The sequence below is a fragment of the Oculina patagonica genome, chromosome 4 (assembly GCF_052425735.1).
Source record: "Oculina patagonica isolate OP01 chromosome 4, crgOcupat, whole genome shotgun sequence".
Taxonomy (NCBI): Eukaryota; Metazoa; Cnidaria; class Anthozoa; order Scleractinia; family Oculinidae; genus Oculina; species Oculina patagonica.
In genome coordinates, this window is record NC_135761.1 from 64,126,940 (window position 1) to 64,146,884 (window position 19,945).

Here is a 19,945-nt window from a genome sequence, read left to right on the forward strand (position 1 = left end):
ACCACTGCTGTTAAAACCTCTTTCTTTAATATCTATATCTTTCTAGCATTTATTCTACTGTATGGGCTGTAAACTCTACTTTCCAAAAACTCTTCGCTGGAAACGATGACTCCGGCTTTACAAGCCAGCAGCTTCCGTCTTCATTTTGTTAGTTTTTCCAAAAATTAGGATCGTTTGTCATTTTTCTTTGATAATTTTCATACCACCTTTGAACCACACTCAGTGGAACAAAGCTCTCTGAAGGATTCGGTGTCATTTGTGCCTGTGTTATGGCAAAGGATGATGCATAATTAAAGAAATTTTTCAACATTTTTTGTGTGTATTCCACAAAAGAGTTCAAGCTTGATGGTGTTGAGTGACTCGCTGGTGTCTGTTGGGCCAATTGGTCCAGGGGCTCAACTGAGATACCAATTTGTGCACCTGTTGCAGCAGCACCCATTGCAAATGGGTTCTGTACCCTTTCCTCTGGCTTGGCCTAAAATAAAATTAAATCACTAGTTTGAAAAACTGCGATAATTTTTCTGTTGAAATTTTTATAATTCACCAAATGTTGTATAATTTTGCATGTTTAAAGCTGTTTAACCATCTTAAGTTTCATTTCACTGAGTGAAGTTTGGCATAAATCATTAACCCTGATAATGTCGTGTACAGGGTGGAAATATTAATTCTCCTGATTGATTTCAACATTCTCTTTATATTAGTAGTTCTGAGAATTAAGTGGTGCATCAGGACCATTACTATTCCCCAGTGGACTATGATTCCTTCATTTATTGTTAAGTACAGGAAACCAATTCAACCTCATAGGTAGGCTGCATTCTAAGTCACTAGCTGTACAAAAGGAAACAGGCTCACACTTAATTCTTCATGGTTACATTAACACCTGGGTTGGTAGGCAGGGGGGTGCAGTGGGTGTGTCCCCACCCCTCAGGGCCACAACTGTCCACCTAATCGGGGAGAAAGGGTTAAAATGAACCTCAGAATGCAGGAAATGTGGACTTCAACAACTTGATTTTTTGCAAAATTTCCTTGGGAGAAAATACCCCAGATCGGACCGCTGCTTAGACTTCTACGCCACATCCAGCTATACAAAATCCTGCCTATGGCGACCCTGAAAACAGACTGTTTTGCATGTTATTTGCAAGAACAACATAAACAAAAAACATATACACCCTCCATGTTTAGAAATAAGTCAGTAAAATCTGCGCTATTACATGTATGACCATGACAAAAACGGATGTATATAAAATACTTTGAACTTTAACAGACTTTCTCTTTGGCCATATACTCGTTCCCCATGCAGTAGCAAACTGCGGTTACCCACTTGAACCAGAGGTCGTGAAACTCAACGACTCTTGCTAGCTAAAATCTTAAAACTGTGAACCAGGAAATCCTGGTTCTGGTTTGATTGTGCGCATGTGCAGGGGATTGCTGGTGAAATTGACACAGCAGTAACTCTATTAAATTCAGCCAATCAGATTTGGTTGCTCTTTTAGTGATGGATCCTTCAGATTAGCCATACAAAGAGGTGACCTAAGACACCCTGGTGCCCCAGGGGGTGTATGCCCCTTGATAGATGATGGGGAATGATCTGAAGGATTTTTAATGGGTACCAGGAAATTCTTGATTCCAGGATTTTTTTTGGGGTTGGAGAAATTTGACAAGTATTTAAGCAGCCAATTGGGTGACTTGACTTTGAATAGGCGGATTTCCTAGGGTCGGGAGGACCGCGTGTTCCCCCTCCTGTGGGTTGAGAGGGTTGGGGGTGATCAGGGGCGTCCGGTGGTCCTGGTGCCTCCATCGATCATCCCCGTCATTACAAGCCGGAGTACCCCCCTGGGCCTGGTGCAGACCAGATGGATTGTAGCCTCTGGGGACAAGATTGTTCTCTTTTCCATTCCAAGAAGGATGGGAGTAACCTGTTTACTCAGGATATTTCAGCTTATATGACACATGTTATTCTTTGCACTTACCTTTGCAAGTTTAAATATAGCACTTGGCTTGTTGTTGGCTATGAATCCTAGCAACTGTGATGATGGTCCTTCAGGGGTTGGGTAACAATAGTAAACTCCCCCACCCATCCCATCTGGGAATGGTGTCACACCAGTCAGAAACACCACCACATGATGTATTTTTTCAACATCAGTCAAGTTGAAAACAAACTGAGTTGGTCCAATCTGCTGAGCATCAGTTTGCACCTGAGGAATAGATGGCAAATAGGCACTTCAAACAACATTCGGCATACAGGTAAAAAGAGCATCATATATCAATGTACTTAAAGACAAAAAATTTAGACACAATAAGATTAAATCCTAAGGAAGGATCCAGAAAGGAAAATGAAAGTTTGGGTGGGGTGATGTGTTGTGACGTTTTACCCCTATTCAGACTCAAAGGCTGTTTGTTTCCGGCAAGCCCTGTTTGGGATACGTTATACAGTAAACAGCTAGTTATGGGATAAAGCTACAGTTCTAGCAATAATCACTGAAGAAGTTATTTATCATGCTATTGGTTACCAGTTATTGCTAGAACTGTTAAGTAAAGTAAAAAGTAAATCACTTTATTTAAGTGTCAATGTATCTAGCACTGCTGTGCCAATTGGGGACACTGGAAATAAATAAACAAATGTTGTAAATAGAACAGAAACTTGTTAAAAATCCCAATTGGTAGGAGGCTGACCAGTTAGCTATTTACAAAGGGTGGAGGAGTTGAATTTGGGATGACCAAACACAAATCCATCTAGCAGCAGGGAAAAAGGATTTTAACCCAGGAACTCTGGATTGCAAGTCCAGCACCTTACCACGAGGCCATGCTGCCTCCTCAACATGAACATCAAATGTACACGATATAATTATTAAAAACAGTTAGATGAAGTTATATTGCCATATGTACTCTTGAAAATCAGTGAAGGCATTTGTGTAATATTGTGTACATATTGTAACTGAAAGCATTATGATGCACAGTTATAATATACATCTGTTAATGTCGAAATGTATTATATATACATGTGTCTATTACACATACATTGTCAAAATAATGGTTAGATTAAATCCTGACCAAGGATGGATTAAATCCCAAAATATGTCTAGTTCTTTCTTGTATTATTGTTTTTGTACTTTAAAGCACAGGCACCCAGGCTTGTAATATGACTACTTGATGTACACATACATTGTCAAAATAACATAACGATTTGTGTGAAACAAACAGTAATCATATACCTGCCAACTCTCACGCCAACTCACGCTTACGAAGCAATTTCTCACGCCTAGTCGAAAATTTTGTTTTTTTAAAGCCATAACTGATACACAATCAAAAAAAATTTAAAATAAAAAAAATGAAAAAAATAAAATTTTTTTTTAAAATATTTAAATATTTTTTTTTTATAAAATTTTTTTTTTTAAAAAAAAATTGTTGAAAATTTTTTTTTGAGGATTTTTTTTTTTTTTTTTCCTTTTTTTTTTTTCCCCAAAAAAAATCTTAAAAAAAAAAGTAATCACCAGGATAGGCTGTGATCAGAAAAATAAGAATAATATACATTTACGAAACTTTAATATATACAGCGTACAACACTAACATGTTATTATACCTGGTTGCTGTTTCATTGTTGCATTTATATCACATTTCAGGCAGTTTTTATTTTTAGCTCACATAACTTTCAGGCATCAATGAACTAAAAACAGAAAATGTGCTGCCTATTCTGGCAACATAGTTCTAAACAAATCCTTCTGTTTTACCATCAAGCAATCGCAAGCCTGCTTTCTCTATGACTGATAGTGGAACATTAATTGTAGATCCTTGTACCCAGCCCACTCCCTCCCCCCCCCCCCCGCGGAAAAAGTACAAAGACATGTGCATCAAAATCTCGTGTAGTTTGCTTTGTGGTATTTTGATGAGTTCAAAAGAGACAGTGATTTTGAGGATTTCAGATGTTAAAGCACTGCAAGTGAATAAACCCCTTTTACATCGTGCAAATAAACCCAGATCTTGGATTGTCCAAATAGATTCGCGCGAGTTTGTAAATCTGTGAGAGTAGGACGCGTGAAAGCTGCCACACAGTGTGGATACGGAATAAAATGATATTTCCTTCTATCTATTCAAGCGAATGTTTTTGTAGTTCATCGATCCAAATAAACTCCATCTGAAAATAAAAACAAATACTTACCAATCGTCCAGACACGATGCATCCGAACATATCGAAGCAGATTCGAGTGATCGAGTGAAATGAGCTAACAGATTTGTTGTTTTTGTTCGATTGTTATGCCAGCGGTCAACCATAAAAACAGAGGCACTTGATCTTGTCACGTGTCACAAAATTGGGCAAGTGCAGAATGAGACCTGGGTACGAAAAAAATTGCTTTGGGCGCCGAAGAGCCAGGCCAAAAGAAGGCCAAAAGCCTAATTGATCAGGCTGCTAAGTATTAAAAAGGAACGATAACTTTTATGACTTCAGTGAATTATATTTGTGTGCATGTGTTTATTTTCAATAAATTGTTCACTTTAGCAGGTTAAGATCACCATGCATGTTTAGTCTGTTTAGTTGGGATATTTTCCACTGAAGTAAAAATGAATTGTCGGCGGACTCGAATTGCGGATTAAAACAGTCAACCAAAAATTTGACAAAATGCGAACTTACAAGGAAATATATAGCTTCGAGATTTCTTGTTAGCTATTTCATTCCCTCGCCCCACTCCCCTGAAAAGGAATTTTCTCCGTTCACTTGTCGAGCGCGCGAAAAAACTCAAAAAACCCGTTGCCACCTGTTTGGGTAAAGACATGAATTTTTGAACCAATTGTTCGCTTGCTTGATTTCTCGCTGCCATGAACTTTGTCTGGCCATGAAATGCCGGAGAATAATCTCTCCCTGGGAAAATGCTAACTGGCATTTTATCGATGCGATGAACTGTATGATTGATCAGCTGATGTTATGAGGTGGATTCCGTTACACGGATTTCATTTTGTTCTTAAACAACGCTGATTGCAAAGCAACAAAGGAATCACGTGGTCTTGGTGACCTTTAGAAGACGAATAATATTCCTGTCATCCTTTTAGACTTTATAGCAGGATAACATCTTTTACATCACCGCTTTTTCCAGAAAATTATTTTTAAAAAAGAGACTTGTAAATCAAAGTGTGTGGTTTTTGAAGATCAACAATTTAAAATGTGGAAACAGCCGAGAAACATTTTGCTGGTTATGCTACAGTTAACGCTTTTGCCAGGTAAGTGAAGATCTTTCATTTTTTTAATGCGATTTTTCCCGGCGTTAAATAATAGCGACAGCTATTTATAACGCCTCCAAGTAGTTTTTCAGTTAAGTTTAAAGAAGTCGCTATGTTTTAGGAGACCTAGTGTTCTCGCTGTGATTTGGTTCTACAGTCAAACTAAGAATGTAATTTATTGTCGATACAAGATAGTCCTAATACCGGCAAAGGACCATTAGTGCGCAATTTGCAATTGGTTTAAATGACAGTAACTTGTAGTTAAATGATCCTTACTTCATTGTGTCACGGACCTTCCAGAACGTGACTTAACGGTAGACTAGAATTCCACCCCTTAATTTACCGTTGATTAAATCTATGAAAACAATAATAAAAACAGAATAGTTTACAACCGTAAAATGTTCCACACTCTTCAGAACTCATCAGATCAAATCATTTGTCAAAAGTCGTTAAACTTCATTAAGCATGGACAGAGCTATTCACTTATACACCTGTTTAGATGCGGTCCGTGATATGATCTCTTCACCGTAGGAATGTTTATGCTTTATTTTTTGCTTGGTATCTGTCAAAAAGTACGCAATTTAAGTATCCTATATCAAACTAAACAGCTGCCTGGTTAAAACGCCTTTTTGCGCTTACTCAAGAAACCACGTCCTTTCGTATTTTCTAATCCCATCCATTACGGCCCGGGGGGCCCCCGGTTTTTTTTTGGGGGGGGGGGGCCCGCGGTGATTTTTCCCTTTCTCTTTCTTTTTTTTTTTTTTTCCCCTTTTTTTCCCTAATTCCCTCCCTTCCCTTTTTTTTTTTTTTTTTTTTTTTTTTTTTTATACTCCTTTTTTTTTTTTTTTTTCTCTTTTTTTTTTTTTTTTTTTTTTTTCTCTCTCTCCCTTCCCCCCCCCCCCCTCTTTTTTTTTTTCTCCCCCCCCCCACGGCCGTATGGGAGGCCCCGGCGTTACGGTCTCTTCACCAATATAGTCATAATACCTTTGGTACTTACTACATTTTACACTAATAAAAATTATAATCATCATCATTGTCGTCGTCGTCATCATCATTAAGATGTCTCATCACGCCTGTAGGCGCATAAGGCGGTAATCCTGTATCTTTAGTATTTTATTTTCTTGCAGTAACGTTCTGTGACTTACGTTCGTTCACGTTTCAACGTTTCGACTGCCCAAAAAGCTATACATTTACAAACGCACGACTTCAAGGCGGTCTTCAAGCCGGGGAATTTAGAAGACTGGGCCCGCCTGATGACACGGAGCTGTGCGTCCAGCGGTGTTGCGATGAGAGGTCATGTGACCTGGTGGCGTGGATTGGTGATCATTGTTACTCAGTGTCTTGTGTGAATCGTGACATGTGCAAACCCGTGAGGCTACCAAGTTATCATAAAGGCATGAGACTGCTGTACATTGCTTCGAGAGAAAACGCTGAGGATGAAGGTATGAAACTGGACGCAAAGACATCAAGGCTCTCCTATAAAAGTTCGGAAAAAATGATCTAACTTTCATAGTAGTTGTTTCTCTGGAGATCATTCGTAAAGGTGGCTGAACACAGTTTTACGGAGCTCTCTGTAGATGGTTGATCGCACTGATAGTCTATCCAATGTCAAAACGTTTTTAAAACGGTATGCCAAAGGACGCCCAGACGCAAGAAAAACACTAGCAGCTTTTCCTGAATCCTGACCATTTTTAGCTCGTTATAGTTGTAACGGTTTGGATTTGAGACCAGGTACTCTGTCGGTTTAGCCACCTTAGGTTTAGTCGTAGAATGATTATTACCTTTCTTGCCTCTACCGTTCGTTTTGACTGGCCTAAATTCTTGTCGCTCGATATCGATCGCTTCCTGGAAATGATCATGATCGTAGCCTGCGTTGCAGACGAACTAAACCCCGGTATATCAAGGAATCTGGGACACATCCTGCTGCAACGCAGGCTACATGATCGCAACGTTTCAAATTATCGTTTCGAAGTTCACATGGTAGATATAAAATTGGTTTGAATGTAATTCCTAAGCCGGCGCTGCTAATTTTAACATATGCTCTTATCTTCAGTTGAACCCAACCGGAGGGAAATAAGTGAATTGCTTCACTTGTCGCCGAATGACGCAGGATCTGTCAACGTTACAAAGATGTTATCTTCCTACAGTGGAACTCAGGAGCCAGCTGCGCTAAAATCCTCTACAAACGTCAGGAGAATAATTCGCTCACTTGAAGAAATCGAAGACGAAGAAGGCTCTGGTGCCACTGAAAGCAAAACCGACAGCAAAAGTGCAGATGACGATAACGAAAACTTTTCATTCAGCGGCAATTATTACGAGCGCAACTCTGAAAGAATGAAATTCAAAATGGAGGAACCTTCCGGCGAGGAGGACTGGGATGGAGAACTGATTGGCGAATCGGGTGCAGAGCAGGATGATGACGTAACTGATGACATCATTCAGACTCAAACACATGGCGTGACTGCAGTAAAACGAACAGAAATGGCGTCTGTGGTTAACCCGAGTGATATAGAAGAATTTGAATCGGATTCGAACTATGGGGCTGCCGAGAATTTAGGGGAAGACGAAGACACAGATGTCGATTCTAGTTCTTCAGGAGCTAGTGGCGCTAATGTTTTAGACGAAATTCACGATCAGCATCCAGGCGGCTCCGGAAAAATAAACAAGACTATTATGCGTGAGGTGCAACGTAATTTACACAAAGTGTGGCGCTACGCCTCTTCAGGTAAAAACCTCGACATGATTTCCAAAGGACCCAAAGGAAAAAAGGAGGAACAAAAACTACAGGAGATTTATAACCTGGTGATAAAACACGAATCTGGCGGAGCAGGACCCAAAGAGGCTGTCTCTGGAGAAGCGAGTGGGTTGAGTTTGGAATATGCTGATGTCTCGGGTGAAAGCGATAATGATGAAGATGAAACATATGAAATGGGATCTGCTATCTTTCACGAAAGCCAAGATAGGGAACGCGTGAATTCGGGGAATGATGATGATGTTTCTGGGGAGAGCAGTGGACTTGGGGATTCTTCGGAGATTTCTGGCGACAGTGCCAGTGGTTCTGGGGTAGTTAACAAGAAACTGTTGAAAGAAGTTGAACATAACTTGCACAAAGTATGGAGATACGCAGCGCCTAAAAAGGACTTAGACATGGTAGCAAAGGGTCCCAAGGGAGAGGAGGAAGAGCAAAAAGTTAAAAAGATTTACAATATGATCAGCAAACACGAATCTGGGTCGGCGTTTATTGATTATGAAATGAGAAAGAAAGAGAAATCGGTAAATGACAGCGAGCAAGCTGGTAAGCATCATCCTAGGCATAAAAGTCGCAAAAGCAGGGTCAAATTAACCAAGACCGAGCATAATGTCACCGAGGCGAAATTGTATAGACTGCAGAAAGCAAGGAAATACAAGTACAGCAAGAATTTGAAAAGTCTCAAACCCTGGGGTATGGGAATGGGGAAGTCAACGCGAAAACCGAACGGGGTGTATGTAAAAAGAATCGGCAGAAAAGGCAAGGCAGGCCGGGATAGAGGCGACCCACTTGCTATCCTTGGAGAAGAAATGAAAGAGTTAGCTCCGAGTGACGAAAATGATGACAAAACAAAAGATAAGGAAAAGTCAAAAGAAAATAAGCTTAGTAAGTCGAAATCTGATAAAGGGGAAACTGCGACAGAGAGCTTAGTCAATGAAACAGCTAGTCAAGAAGCTGAAGCGAACAATGCACCAGATAAATCTCAAAGTCAAAAGATCGTATTGGATAAACAGGAACCGTTTGACAAAACACAACTTGAAATCGGAAAACAGTTGGAGGAGTTGATTTTGAGCAGAATGGCGCAACTTGGGAGTCAAAGGCTCGAGGACTAAACGTAAAGGGAAACAAGAGCATTTGAAAAATATCAAAGCGAAGGATGGTGAAACTGAAAGGGAGAAAGAACCTCAAAAAGGCAAGTGCAACATCTTTAGTTAGTAAGAGTCAATTTGTTGCTTGTTTACACACAAAAACGATGTAGATATCACACTGTTCAAGACGTCGCTACGATAACGCGTCAAGAAATTCTGCGGCTGCGATATCATGGACGTTTCTTATTTAGGTAGATAATGAAGTAGTCTTAGCTTTTTAAGTTAATCGTATACAGGATAGCTTTGTTTCGTAGAAGCCTCATGTTCTCTTAGTTAGACTTACTTTTTTTTTTATCCTAGTGTGATATTGACGTTTTCCTCATTTCCTTTTTTTTTAAGCTGGCCCACAGCTAAAGAAAGACAAATTGTTAATGGAACTAGAGAAAGTAAAGTTCTTGAACGGGCCTTCGACTGTTTATAAGGACAGTAGGTTTGTGTATCTCAAGCAGTGTGGGCTTTACGTAGAGGAATATAATGTATCCAAGGTAAGAAGCTCTGTTCTTTGAGTGGGCCACAACTGTCCCAAAAAGGTTTTTAATTAATCACACTGGCGCTTATTTGTTTAGAACAATTGCTTTGCCCTTACGCGCGTTTTAAATCTTGGTATATTTCTTAGCTGTCCTCTGCAATACAACAACAATCTGTAAAATAATTAAATGCTGAGCATTAAATGGGGAAAGCATAGAAGAGCTAGGGCGATAAGCCTTTCCTGTTTGTAGTTGAAGCTGTACGTTATCTTTGTATATTCAGCTCTAAGGCAGCCTGATATTGAGACATAAATGAACATGTGTATATATCAAAGGAAAGGAACATTAGTTTTTTTCGTTCTACGAAATTTTAGTTTTTGTTACACGTTACCGTCATGCGGCTTTTATTTTCGAGGAAAATTAATATTTAACCAAATTAATGCTTAATTAAAAAACTCCCTAAGGCATCATCGGTTTATCCTTCAATGATATGACGTTAAACGTGATTTTTTTCGAAGATGCAATTATAATTAATTCCCACTCATAGAGAAAGTTAATTAAAATCTGTGTTTTTATTTCTTTCCCCAGACTCGTGCTTCGTGGAACAATGATTTATTCTCACCATATTCATATCTTTACGAGATGCCTAAAAACTATCACACATGTAACTCGTCTGTAAGAATGAACCGCACAGATCTGCGAGGAGATGTCTTCTTGAGCTTCCGGGTCATGTCCATAAAAGGAAGTACTATGACAAACAATGCTAACATCTGTGAGAAGTACTGCTGCCAAGAACCGCGCTGCCAGGCCTGGACACTAAGATTGCAACAGTCAGACACGGCTAACTGTCCTAAAGGTCAGCGGTACTCTTTTTAATCTTGGTTTATACTCTTAACCCCCAACAGTGCTTTTAATACACCTAGTCTGTGCTTGATCGAGTATCAATTCATTGTCGATACATTAATAATGTTCTGGTCAAATGCTACACATTAAGTGAACGTCACTTTGGCAGATTTCTTCCAGCAACTGTGATAAATGGAGTTTAAAAAACTGTTACTTAACATGTGCTGTCAAGGTTGCTGATTTGGTAATTTGTATTTGATTTTATCCACATTTCCATCTTAAGAAAAAGTCGAATAATCTTTGATCAAGAAAGTTATTTGATTGTGTGATTTCATTACTTCACCAGGATCGTTTTGCTGCTGGCTAAAGAGTGCCATACCATCACCCATCCGGGACTCAGAACACTGTACATCCGGGATAGTGCACCGCGAGAGCACCAAACATCCACCAGCCGGCATGCGGTCCGCAGTACCTCTCGGAGGACTGGGCACTGGTTCATTTGAGTTACGTGCGGATGGGACAATACACGAATGGACTATTGAGAACCAGTCTCCCGGCGGCTCAGCAAAACTCAACAAAGGAGCACTGAACCTTGCTATGTTCGGCGTAAGAGTAGCAGAACCAGACAACAATAAGAGCAATGCTGCACTATTGAGAATCCATGCACCACATGGGTACCCTAGTGTGGATAGTTTGTCATACTCTGGGTCCTACCCTGTCAGCAAATTGACTCCTGGTAAGTTCCTTTTTTTACTCTTACAATTAACCGTCCATTTAATGGAAGCTCTCTCTCTTTTTGGGTGGAATAAGTGTCGTGTGCATAAGTTCCAGAAAATTAGGATTTTGAAGAAACTGGAGATGGCAAACCGACTGGGACTTTTGACGACGTTAGCGTGAAAAAAAATCTCCATCATTTTTTATCTACTTTGCCCTGCAGTGCGTCAAAACTATACCAAGGAGAAACGAATAACAAGCAGAACTAACTGATCAATAACAACTCAACTTGCATGCCTTTTCCCGCGCTTGGTAACTGTTGTTTACTAACGGTTGCTTGGTAACTGTTGCTTGGTAACTGTTGTTTACTAACTGTTGCTTGGTAACTGTTACTTGTTTGTGCCTTGAGTTCTACTAACTGTTGCTTGGTAACTGTTACTTGTTTGTGCCTTGAGTTCTGACTAGCTCGTTGCAAAACTGTATTTGCTTTGATTGACTAGATGAGAATAATTTGATTTTGTTTTACGTACGGAACTGACTGAAGCTTCTACTTACAAATGAACTATCTGTAAGGCCTTGCTGTACCAGGCCTAGGAGTAAATTAATTGTATTCCCGGATTATCAGCCATCGCATTCATCCCGTTTCCCCATTAATACAGTGGAGCGGCTAGTGAGAGGTAAGATCGCTAAAGCCTCGCATCATGAAAGCAACTTCAAATCTCTCTTTTGATTTTTTCATACATCTGCAGGTGGTTCAATAACAGAAGACATTGACATGAGCCTCTATGCCTTCCCATCGTTCCACGTGAGAGATCGTTTCAAGTCTGCGGTCCCCGCGGTTGCTTTCACCTTGGGCATGCGCAATAAGGCTGATAAACCGCTGGACGTATCATTTATGTTCAACTTGCCTCTTGGGCAGCAGGAGGATACAATCAGAGTAGGAGATAATTATGGCGAAGTTGTATTTACAAGGTACGTCCACTGTCAACAAATTAGCGTCACTTACGTGACTAAAGCGTGACTGGAGCATGATTGAGCGAAGCGTTACTGTAGCGTAACTTAAGAATCACCAAAGCTTAACCATGGTGTAACAGTAGTGTGAATATAGAGTGACCGTGGCGTAAATGACGTCATGCCCTTTTTAAACTAATACACACTTTCTTCGTCGTTCTTTTTCAGAATGATAAAACCGTCGGATTGCGCGCATGCGTGCTCTAAAATGCCCAAATGCATGTCGTGGACAACCAATGGGCCCACCTCGTGTCTGTTGAAGGACAAAATGCCGCTACATGCCTGGGCTACCGGCATTGTGTCAGGCCTTAAGGGAGAATGGGCTGTTCAAGACTCCATGTTGACTTGCCACAGGCCTGGATTTTTCCCGCAGAGCGGAAGCACGACAATATATGCAGTGGATGACGAGGATAGCTTGGGATCTTTTGCTGTAGCAGACGACTTTGGTGATATATGGAAAAACTTCTCAAACACAGGCAAGTTCATGTACTCTGTTGTCGTGAGTTGATAAAACCGTGCAATAATTCCTTAGCAAAAAAACTTCATTAATTTATGTTCGAGTGAGGCATTCAAACTGCAACCAGCGTTGAACACAGATGTAGTTAAAATGTTGAATTTGTAAATGAAACCGTAGAGTATGGCCCTTTAAATAAATGAAAGGTATTGAGCTTGCTTTCATAGTGTTTTTTTTTTCTGTTTGCTTTAAGTATTTCACAAAGTAAAATTTGTGGCTTTTCCTGAATCAGTGAACAGACATCAATGAAAACAAAGGACTGAGCAATTCTTTCGTTACAAATACAGACGAAGCAATGAGTGTCATTTCTTACTAGGTTCTTAGTTAGCTGTTTCTAGTTTTTCACTTTTCTGATTATGGCTTATCCCTTTCAAATTATACGATTTTGATTTTGTTTTCGCCTTATAGGAGAAATTGGTGTTCCCACGTCACTTAATAAAACTGGACTTTACGGCGCGGCATCCGTCAAGACACAACTCCAACCTGGGGAGAAAAAATCTCTGACGTTAATTATGTCGTGGTACTATCCTCACCGTGATTTAGCCAAAGTTCATGTTGGTAATCTGTACTCGGCACTGTTTAAATCAAGTCAGGATGCTGCACAGCACATGCGCAAGGATCTGGTCAAATCGGTAATCGATATCCAATCGTGGCACGAACCGATCGTCGGATCCGAACCCGTTAAAAAGGGCCCAATCAACGACAAAGTAAAACATATACCAAACAGTCCGGAAGAAAACAAAGTCAACGGGCTTCCTGATTGGCTAAAGGACTTGCTTGTTAACAGTATGAGCTTTTGGAGGTCTGGGTTCTGGACTGAAGATGGAAGATGGCGTCAGTGGGAGGCTTATGACTGTAATGATATCGACACCATTCAAAATGACATGCAGAGAATTATTCCATACACACTGTTCTTTCCTGGTATGTAAAGTAGTGTTGTCTTACCATTATTTTGTTTGTTAGTTGTTTCTTGCATAAAATACAGGTCTTTTCTGAAAAAGGTCGGTCTTTTACCTTCCAATGAAATTTCAAACTAGCGATTTCATATTCAAAAGGATTTTATGGTAATAAGTTAAAAATGAACCAAAAAACGTATGTCAATTTTATAACTGACTACTGCATCGTTAACAGAGGCTTCTTTTCGTTTAACTTAACTTAATAAGCAATGCGAATCAATTTCCCTTCTAAAGTGTATGCTTCTCAGACACTTCTTCGGGAAATACACCAGATTATTCAATGTAAAAGAGAGAAATACGGTGCGGCTAATGAACTGTAAACCAAATTTTCAGGTATAGCGCCGGACCCGTTTCTATTTCAAGCTTTGGCTAGTTAACAAAATACTTATGGTCCCTTATGGGCCGCTGGCTGTGGTAATAATTACGCTATGTTATTTCTATTTTCCCAGAACTAGTGAAAGATCTTTTGACATCTTGGGCCGACAATCAGTATTCCAGCGGTATGCTGCAGGAAGCGCTCACATCTGGCTGTTTGGGGCCGACAGGAAAGCTGGGTAACATTTTTTATTTTGTATCAACATATATTGAGTTTGATCTATTGCAGCACAACTGACCATGTGTGAAGAATGGGGCAGAGCGTGCAGAATGGCGGGGAGAAAGGAATCTGTTACTTATTTTTCTATTAAATAGTAGTGAAATTCATCATCTAATCAGTGTTTTGGTCCATCTATTAAAGAGGCTTTTTGAAACCATTGAATGTTAAATGTTCTCAGCAAATAAGGAAAATTTATTTTATCGTCGGTCAAAAGACAAGCGCAAGCAGAATGAAAAATCGGCAAATGAATTATAAGGAAATTTGCTACCAGACGGAATGCCTTTGTTTCTCGTTTTATACGATCTTGAAATCTAAAGCTTGGTTCAAACGTGCGATGCAAACCTAATTGCAAGGAAAAACAAGTGCGGGCTGGCACAAAGAAAACGCAAGCGCAAGGAATGACGAATTGTCCATTTTCTTGCACCTGGCTTGCGCCTGCATTTTCACTTGCTTCACGTGGGAACATTGCTAAGGAAACGCAAATGCAAGAGCAAATGAAGTAAGCGACTCGCGTGACTTGTTCGCCATCTTGGAAAAAAACTTCAACTTCGTCTGCCTATCTTACTCTCCTTGCGTTTGCGTTCTACATATGAACGTCGCTTGCATTTGCGTCGTACTTGTGAACCAGGCTAAAGCTTATAAAAATTTATGGGAATAATTATGCAGGGATGGGGGCTTAACCGGTCAAAGGAAAGGCGTTTTTAAGAGTATACTATTCTCGACCCTCAATTAGAAATATCATAGGTATTTCGCAAGTTGTGACGTCAGCTGGTCTGTGTACAAGCTGTTTGCGACTTCCCCGCTGAAAATTGAGGGCTCGGTCAAAATCGTATTGAAGCGGGTCTAAGAACGAGGCCAGAAAAAGTCTTATCAATACTGCATTACATTAACTCTCGCTGATTTTGTATTTCCTGTCGTATCTCGGTAGATTACGCTGGTGGCCGAGTAATGGCGGACACTACAACCATGTTCATTGTAGGATTGTATCACTACTACCAGTGGACTGGTGACCAGGCTACACTCAATCGACTTTGGCCGGCTGCAAAAAGAGCGATGGCTTGGGTCATGGTAGATTCCACAAAAGGTTAGTTTTTTAATACATTATGATTCCTTATAGTTTAAATAGTTATTTACAAACATATGTGCCTGTAAATTACATTTATGTGGCTGAGCTCAATCTCAGGCCATTTCTGGACTCCAGTTGACAGTCCCCTCCTAAAGACAGTGGAAGGAACGCGGGCTCACGACATAGGATTACACACATAGCGTGATTTAGCTCCTTTAACAGTTTTCTTGTATTCCAATTCATTTCTTAATTTTTATTTTATTTTAGGTACTGGTCTTCCCTTTAGGAAAGTCAGCACTTATGACATCGTGGCACTGGACAAATATGATCATGACGCTTATAACTCCTTTGTTTACCTCTTGGCTCTTCGTGCCGCGCAGGAACTAGGAACGATAACCAATGATACCAAGTTTGTGTCGACCGTCCGTCAATCATTTAATCATGCACAGAAACGAGTGGATGTCGAGCTGTGGGACAAAGCAAAGCAGTATTACCACGCCTGGTGGGATATGGAATACGGGTCACCCGAGTGGATAATGTCTGATTCCTTGTATGGGCAAGTCTGGGCTTATAGCCTCGGTCTGGGAGATTTGGTTCCGCGCAGTAAACTGAGAGCGCATTTATCGAAAGAGATTGAGAGGAACGATTCTCCTTTTGGACTTAAGGTTTTAAACACAGGACAAGCGGAACTCACTCTCGAGGATACGTCAATCATTTTAAGCCGTCACATTCCCGGATGTAAGTCGCTGGAGAATATTACGAAGCATAATTCTGTTTGGATGGGAGCCGACGCTGATTGGTCAACTCTTATGCTGCATTTGGGTAAGAACATGTTTTATAATTAACAGTTTTCCTTCTTCCTCCTTGTAAGAAAACGGCCTTAATCTTAACATATTACTTGATCGATCGTACGGAGAATTCTCAATATATTATTAAATTCTCTCAACTACCACCATACGAAATGAATGGAGACCAGCGTCGAACCGGTAAGGAACTATTTTATGTGGACGTTAAATTCTCCCAGGTTGTACTATAACAAATCTGATGAGACCAGTCAGGAGAAATTTTATGTTGACATATTGGCTTAAAGGTTTAATAGATCATCAGATTTGTTTATCTGGTACAATAAAAAAATGTATGGGGAGCAGTGAAGAGAATTTTAATGTCACTTCACGACTTAAAGCTGCATACTTCATCAGGTTTTATCGTCTAGTTAGCCTGAATTTCATACGTGTTCCTCTGGTCGAGCGCTCCTGCCTCTTTCTTTCAGAGGAAGACTTCTGAAATTCAGGCTAACTGATGTGTAGGCATTAATCTAGCATACAAACAATCGTATCGAGACGAGTGAAGAGAATTTGGCTGTTGAATCTTAAAGGGTTAAAAAAGCAAAGGTACCCACGGAGTAGGTTTTGTCTAAAAACTCGGTTTTGTTGCGCTTTTGTATTTACAGACACGGATCCCATAATTGCCTTAAATCGAGCAAAGAAATCGCTTGATCACTGGCGTTCCACCTTAAATGATCAATGGAACGTCCACGGCCTTATTTCAAGCAATGGCTACGGAGTGGACGGGCTCCCATGGGCCACCTCGCATTATTCCTTTCACATGGTACTCTGGCACATCCCGCTGGCGTTGTCAGGGCAACAGTACTTCGCTCCCAATGCATCATTGACTTTCTGGCCCAAGTTTCCAATTCCATTTAATTTGCCTTTCTTCACGCCTAAAGCGTCGGGGACAATTGAGGGAGCATACGTAAAGGGTAACGATAGAGAAGAAGATGACAACGAAGAAGAAGAAATGTTTACGTTCACTGTCAAATCAGGTAAATATGCTATGCTAAATGACTGCTTGCTTGATTGATTGATTGATTGATTGATTGATTGATTGATTGATTGATTGATTGATTGATTGGTTGTTTGATTGATTTAGGGGAGCTGGGATGGCGCAGTGGTGAGAGCACTCGCCTCCCACCAATGTGGCCAGGGTTCGATTTCCGGACCCGGCGTCATATGTGGGTTGAGTTTGTTGTTGGTTCTCGTCCTTGCTCCGAGGGTTTTTCTCCGGGTTCTCCGGTTTTCCTTCCTCTACAAAAATCAGCACTTCTAAATTCCAATTCGATCGGGGATCCGAGGGCCACCGGTTTGTTAATCGCAAGACTATTACGTGCTACCCTCGTAAAATAAAAACGATTTATTTATTTATTTATTTATTTATTTTATTTATTTATTTATTTATTTTATTTACTGATTGATTGGATTGATTGATTGAATTTCCTTTAAAACGTCAGGCCTCGTTTCATGTCAAAATATTAAAATATTACAAATACTCACAACTGGCAGATTAACACTATCAACAAATTAGAAACCTTAAGATCAGAGTACGGGTACGACTGAGATTAAGTACGAGTTTGTTCAACGAACGAACAAATAGTTTCCAATCCTACCCGACCTAGCTCAGTCAGCAATTCCATATTTGTTCAATATTAACACTCTACACAGTTGTATTGAATAGTTGATGAAAAATACTTAATGGTTCTCACTTTTTTCAGGTGAACTGAGCCTTAAAGAGTTGGCTATTTCAGGAAGCAGGTATGGAAAAGGAGAAATATCAATCAAACAAGGAGAGGCAGTGACGTGGTCCCGCCCAAAACAGGATGTCAAAAACATTTTACAACAGCTGTGATAAAAATATTACGTTACGCCAGGAGAGTCTACTAGTCATGCAAGCGCTTCTGGGATTGATTGAGAAAAGACGGGAAAAAATCAGAAAATAGACTTGATACAAGACTTTCGCAAGATTTCTAACCTTCGCACTCTTTTGTTATTCGCTATAAGAGCAGTTTTAGTCCTTAACAAAACGGTGAACACAGCAATCTCCTGGCTTCGGAATTTCTGAATTTTGAAAGGGCGCTTTATTTTATAACAAGTGCCTTCTTATTTGCCCAACCAAACAATATACGCGTACTACAATGCTGGTACCCAGTCTGCTGGCGATTTTCTAGTGGAACATTCACATTGTCATTCAGACAAATGAAGACCTCGATTTCCTAAAATGGAGGCCTTTTGTCTTGTTTTGTTTTGTATGCATACATGCAGTTGTTCATCTTGCTTTCTGTGCAACTTCAGATAGCAATTAAATTAATTTTCATCCCAAGTTTTAACAATTAAAATTATTTTTAATACTTTAAGGTTTGATATATACGTATAGTGGGCATGAATAGATTGTGCTAGTAAATTCAGGAAAAGTTGCTTCACAATATACCCAAAAGTTGCTTTAAAGTTGATCAAATATCAAAAAGTTGCCACCAAATTTTAGGAAAGTTGCTCTCTAGAGTCGTTTTGTTTCAGATAATAACTCAAAACGTGTATGTTTGTTTGTTGCCATTAAAACATTTTCATTAAATATTCTAACAATCATTAAAAGAGGCCAAAAATTCATTGTTATATGAGAAATATAAATACTTTGTTGTAATCAATATATTTTTTAAACTCAACTTCAATAATAGATAAAAGCTGAAAAAATAAATTAAAAATAATAAAAATAAGATAAAAAAAAAAGTTAAAAAAGCAAAAAAACATTCGAAATGAAACGACCTTTTATGGTTTGGATTGGTTGTATGTCAATTTAATGCTCAAAAGTTGCCAAGAAAGACAAAAGATGCCCTAGATTGCTGGTACTACAATAAGTTGCTCAAAACCGTCTAAAAGTTGCTCAAAAGTTGCCGAGCACAATCTATTTATGCCTAATGTATAGTGAAAAAGCTCCTCGATAACACGTCGTAAAATTTCGATAATAGGGCCCCGAAAATAAGCCCTCAAAGCTCAGAAGCAACAAATCCTTCCGATGAGCTCTTACCCCTAATAACATGCCCGGCCTACATTTACTTCCCTGGAGGAAGTTTAATTGATTGCACGACCAAAAACATTTAAAATAGAAATTTTTAAGGTACTTATTTTCAGAATGTTCAATGGCGCGCCACATTTGAGTGTTCTTGTGCAGTACGTATTTACTTACCAGACCCGTAGAGAAGGCGTGGGTGCGACGAATAGTCTCGGGGCCGCCACAGCAAACGCTCTATAAATATGTCTTTACAGTGCGACGCGCCTTACCGTAGCCACCCGACAAACTTTTTCAGTTCAAGTGTCCTCACGTATTATTTGTTTGACCAACACGCCTCCTTGCAAAATTAAATACGATCAAATAGCTACTTGTTATATCGTATTTCTCAACAAAACGTAAACTTTTACAAGAGGCATGAGCTCACTCCTACGACTCTCCGTGGGAAAAAGAAGTTGCTGTCACAGTTCGTACGTGCTTGGCAAAATCAATAAGGTTCAGTGTCACCAACGCAAGAAAAACATTAGCTTTGATTGGTAAATAGCCGGTGTGGGACGGTGAACCGAAAATAGCGCTCACAGCCCTGGAGCCGGAGTCACCTTGGCGATCATAAAAATAAAAATAACTGTGAAGGGGTGTAGCGGGTCGGTGTAGGCAGCTTCTTTTAACTGCTTGTTAACAATCCTACTTAACACTCTACTCACGAAATAATCTTAATTAAATTTTGCTTTCTGATGGGAAATTTCATTGCCTGATGCCGGGCAGTACCTAGGCGCTTCTTCTTGGCTAATTTTCTTCATTCATCATGTTCATGGCGATTCTAATTTACCAATA

The 19,945-nt window shown here is 39.8% G+C and overlaps 2 protein-coding genes across 2 annotated transcripts; one reads left to right on the forward strand and one right to left on the reverse strand.

Moving 5' to 3' along the window:
- Positions 1-4: 4 nt before the first annotated feature.
- Positions 5-4,235, reverse strand: LOC144648988 (protein Hikeshi-like). The gene is made up of 3 exons (XM_078508439.1): positions 4,157-4,235; positions 1,971-2,195; positions 5-475 (listed from the first exon to the last, which is right to left on the reverse strand). The coding sequence occupies exons 1-3, from the start codon at positions 4,184-4,186 to the stop codon at positions 149-151; spliced, it is 582 nt and encodes a 193-aa protein (XP_078364565.1). The 5' UTR covers positions 4,187-4,235; the 3' UTR covers positions 5-148.
- Positions 4,236-4,803: 568 nt separating this feature from the next.
- LOC144651113 (uncharacterized) lies at positions 4,804-19,540 on the forward strand. The gene is given in 15 exon segments (XM_078511006.1): positions 4,804-5,211; positions 6,339-6,653; positions 7,265-9,060; positions 9,062-9,152; positions 9,448-9,593; positions 10,164-10,431; positions 10,765-11,154; positions 11,882-12,104; positions 12,312-12,619; positions 13,066-13,578; positions 14,063-14,167; positions 15,137-15,292; positions 15,542-16,096; positions 16,725-17,096; positions 17,823-19,540. Coding segments are annotated over 15 exon segments (5,430 nt in total). The 5' UTR covers positions 4,804-5,153; the 3' UTR covers positions 17,957-19,540.
- The last annotated feature ends 405 nt before the right edge of the window (positions 19,541-19,945 follow it).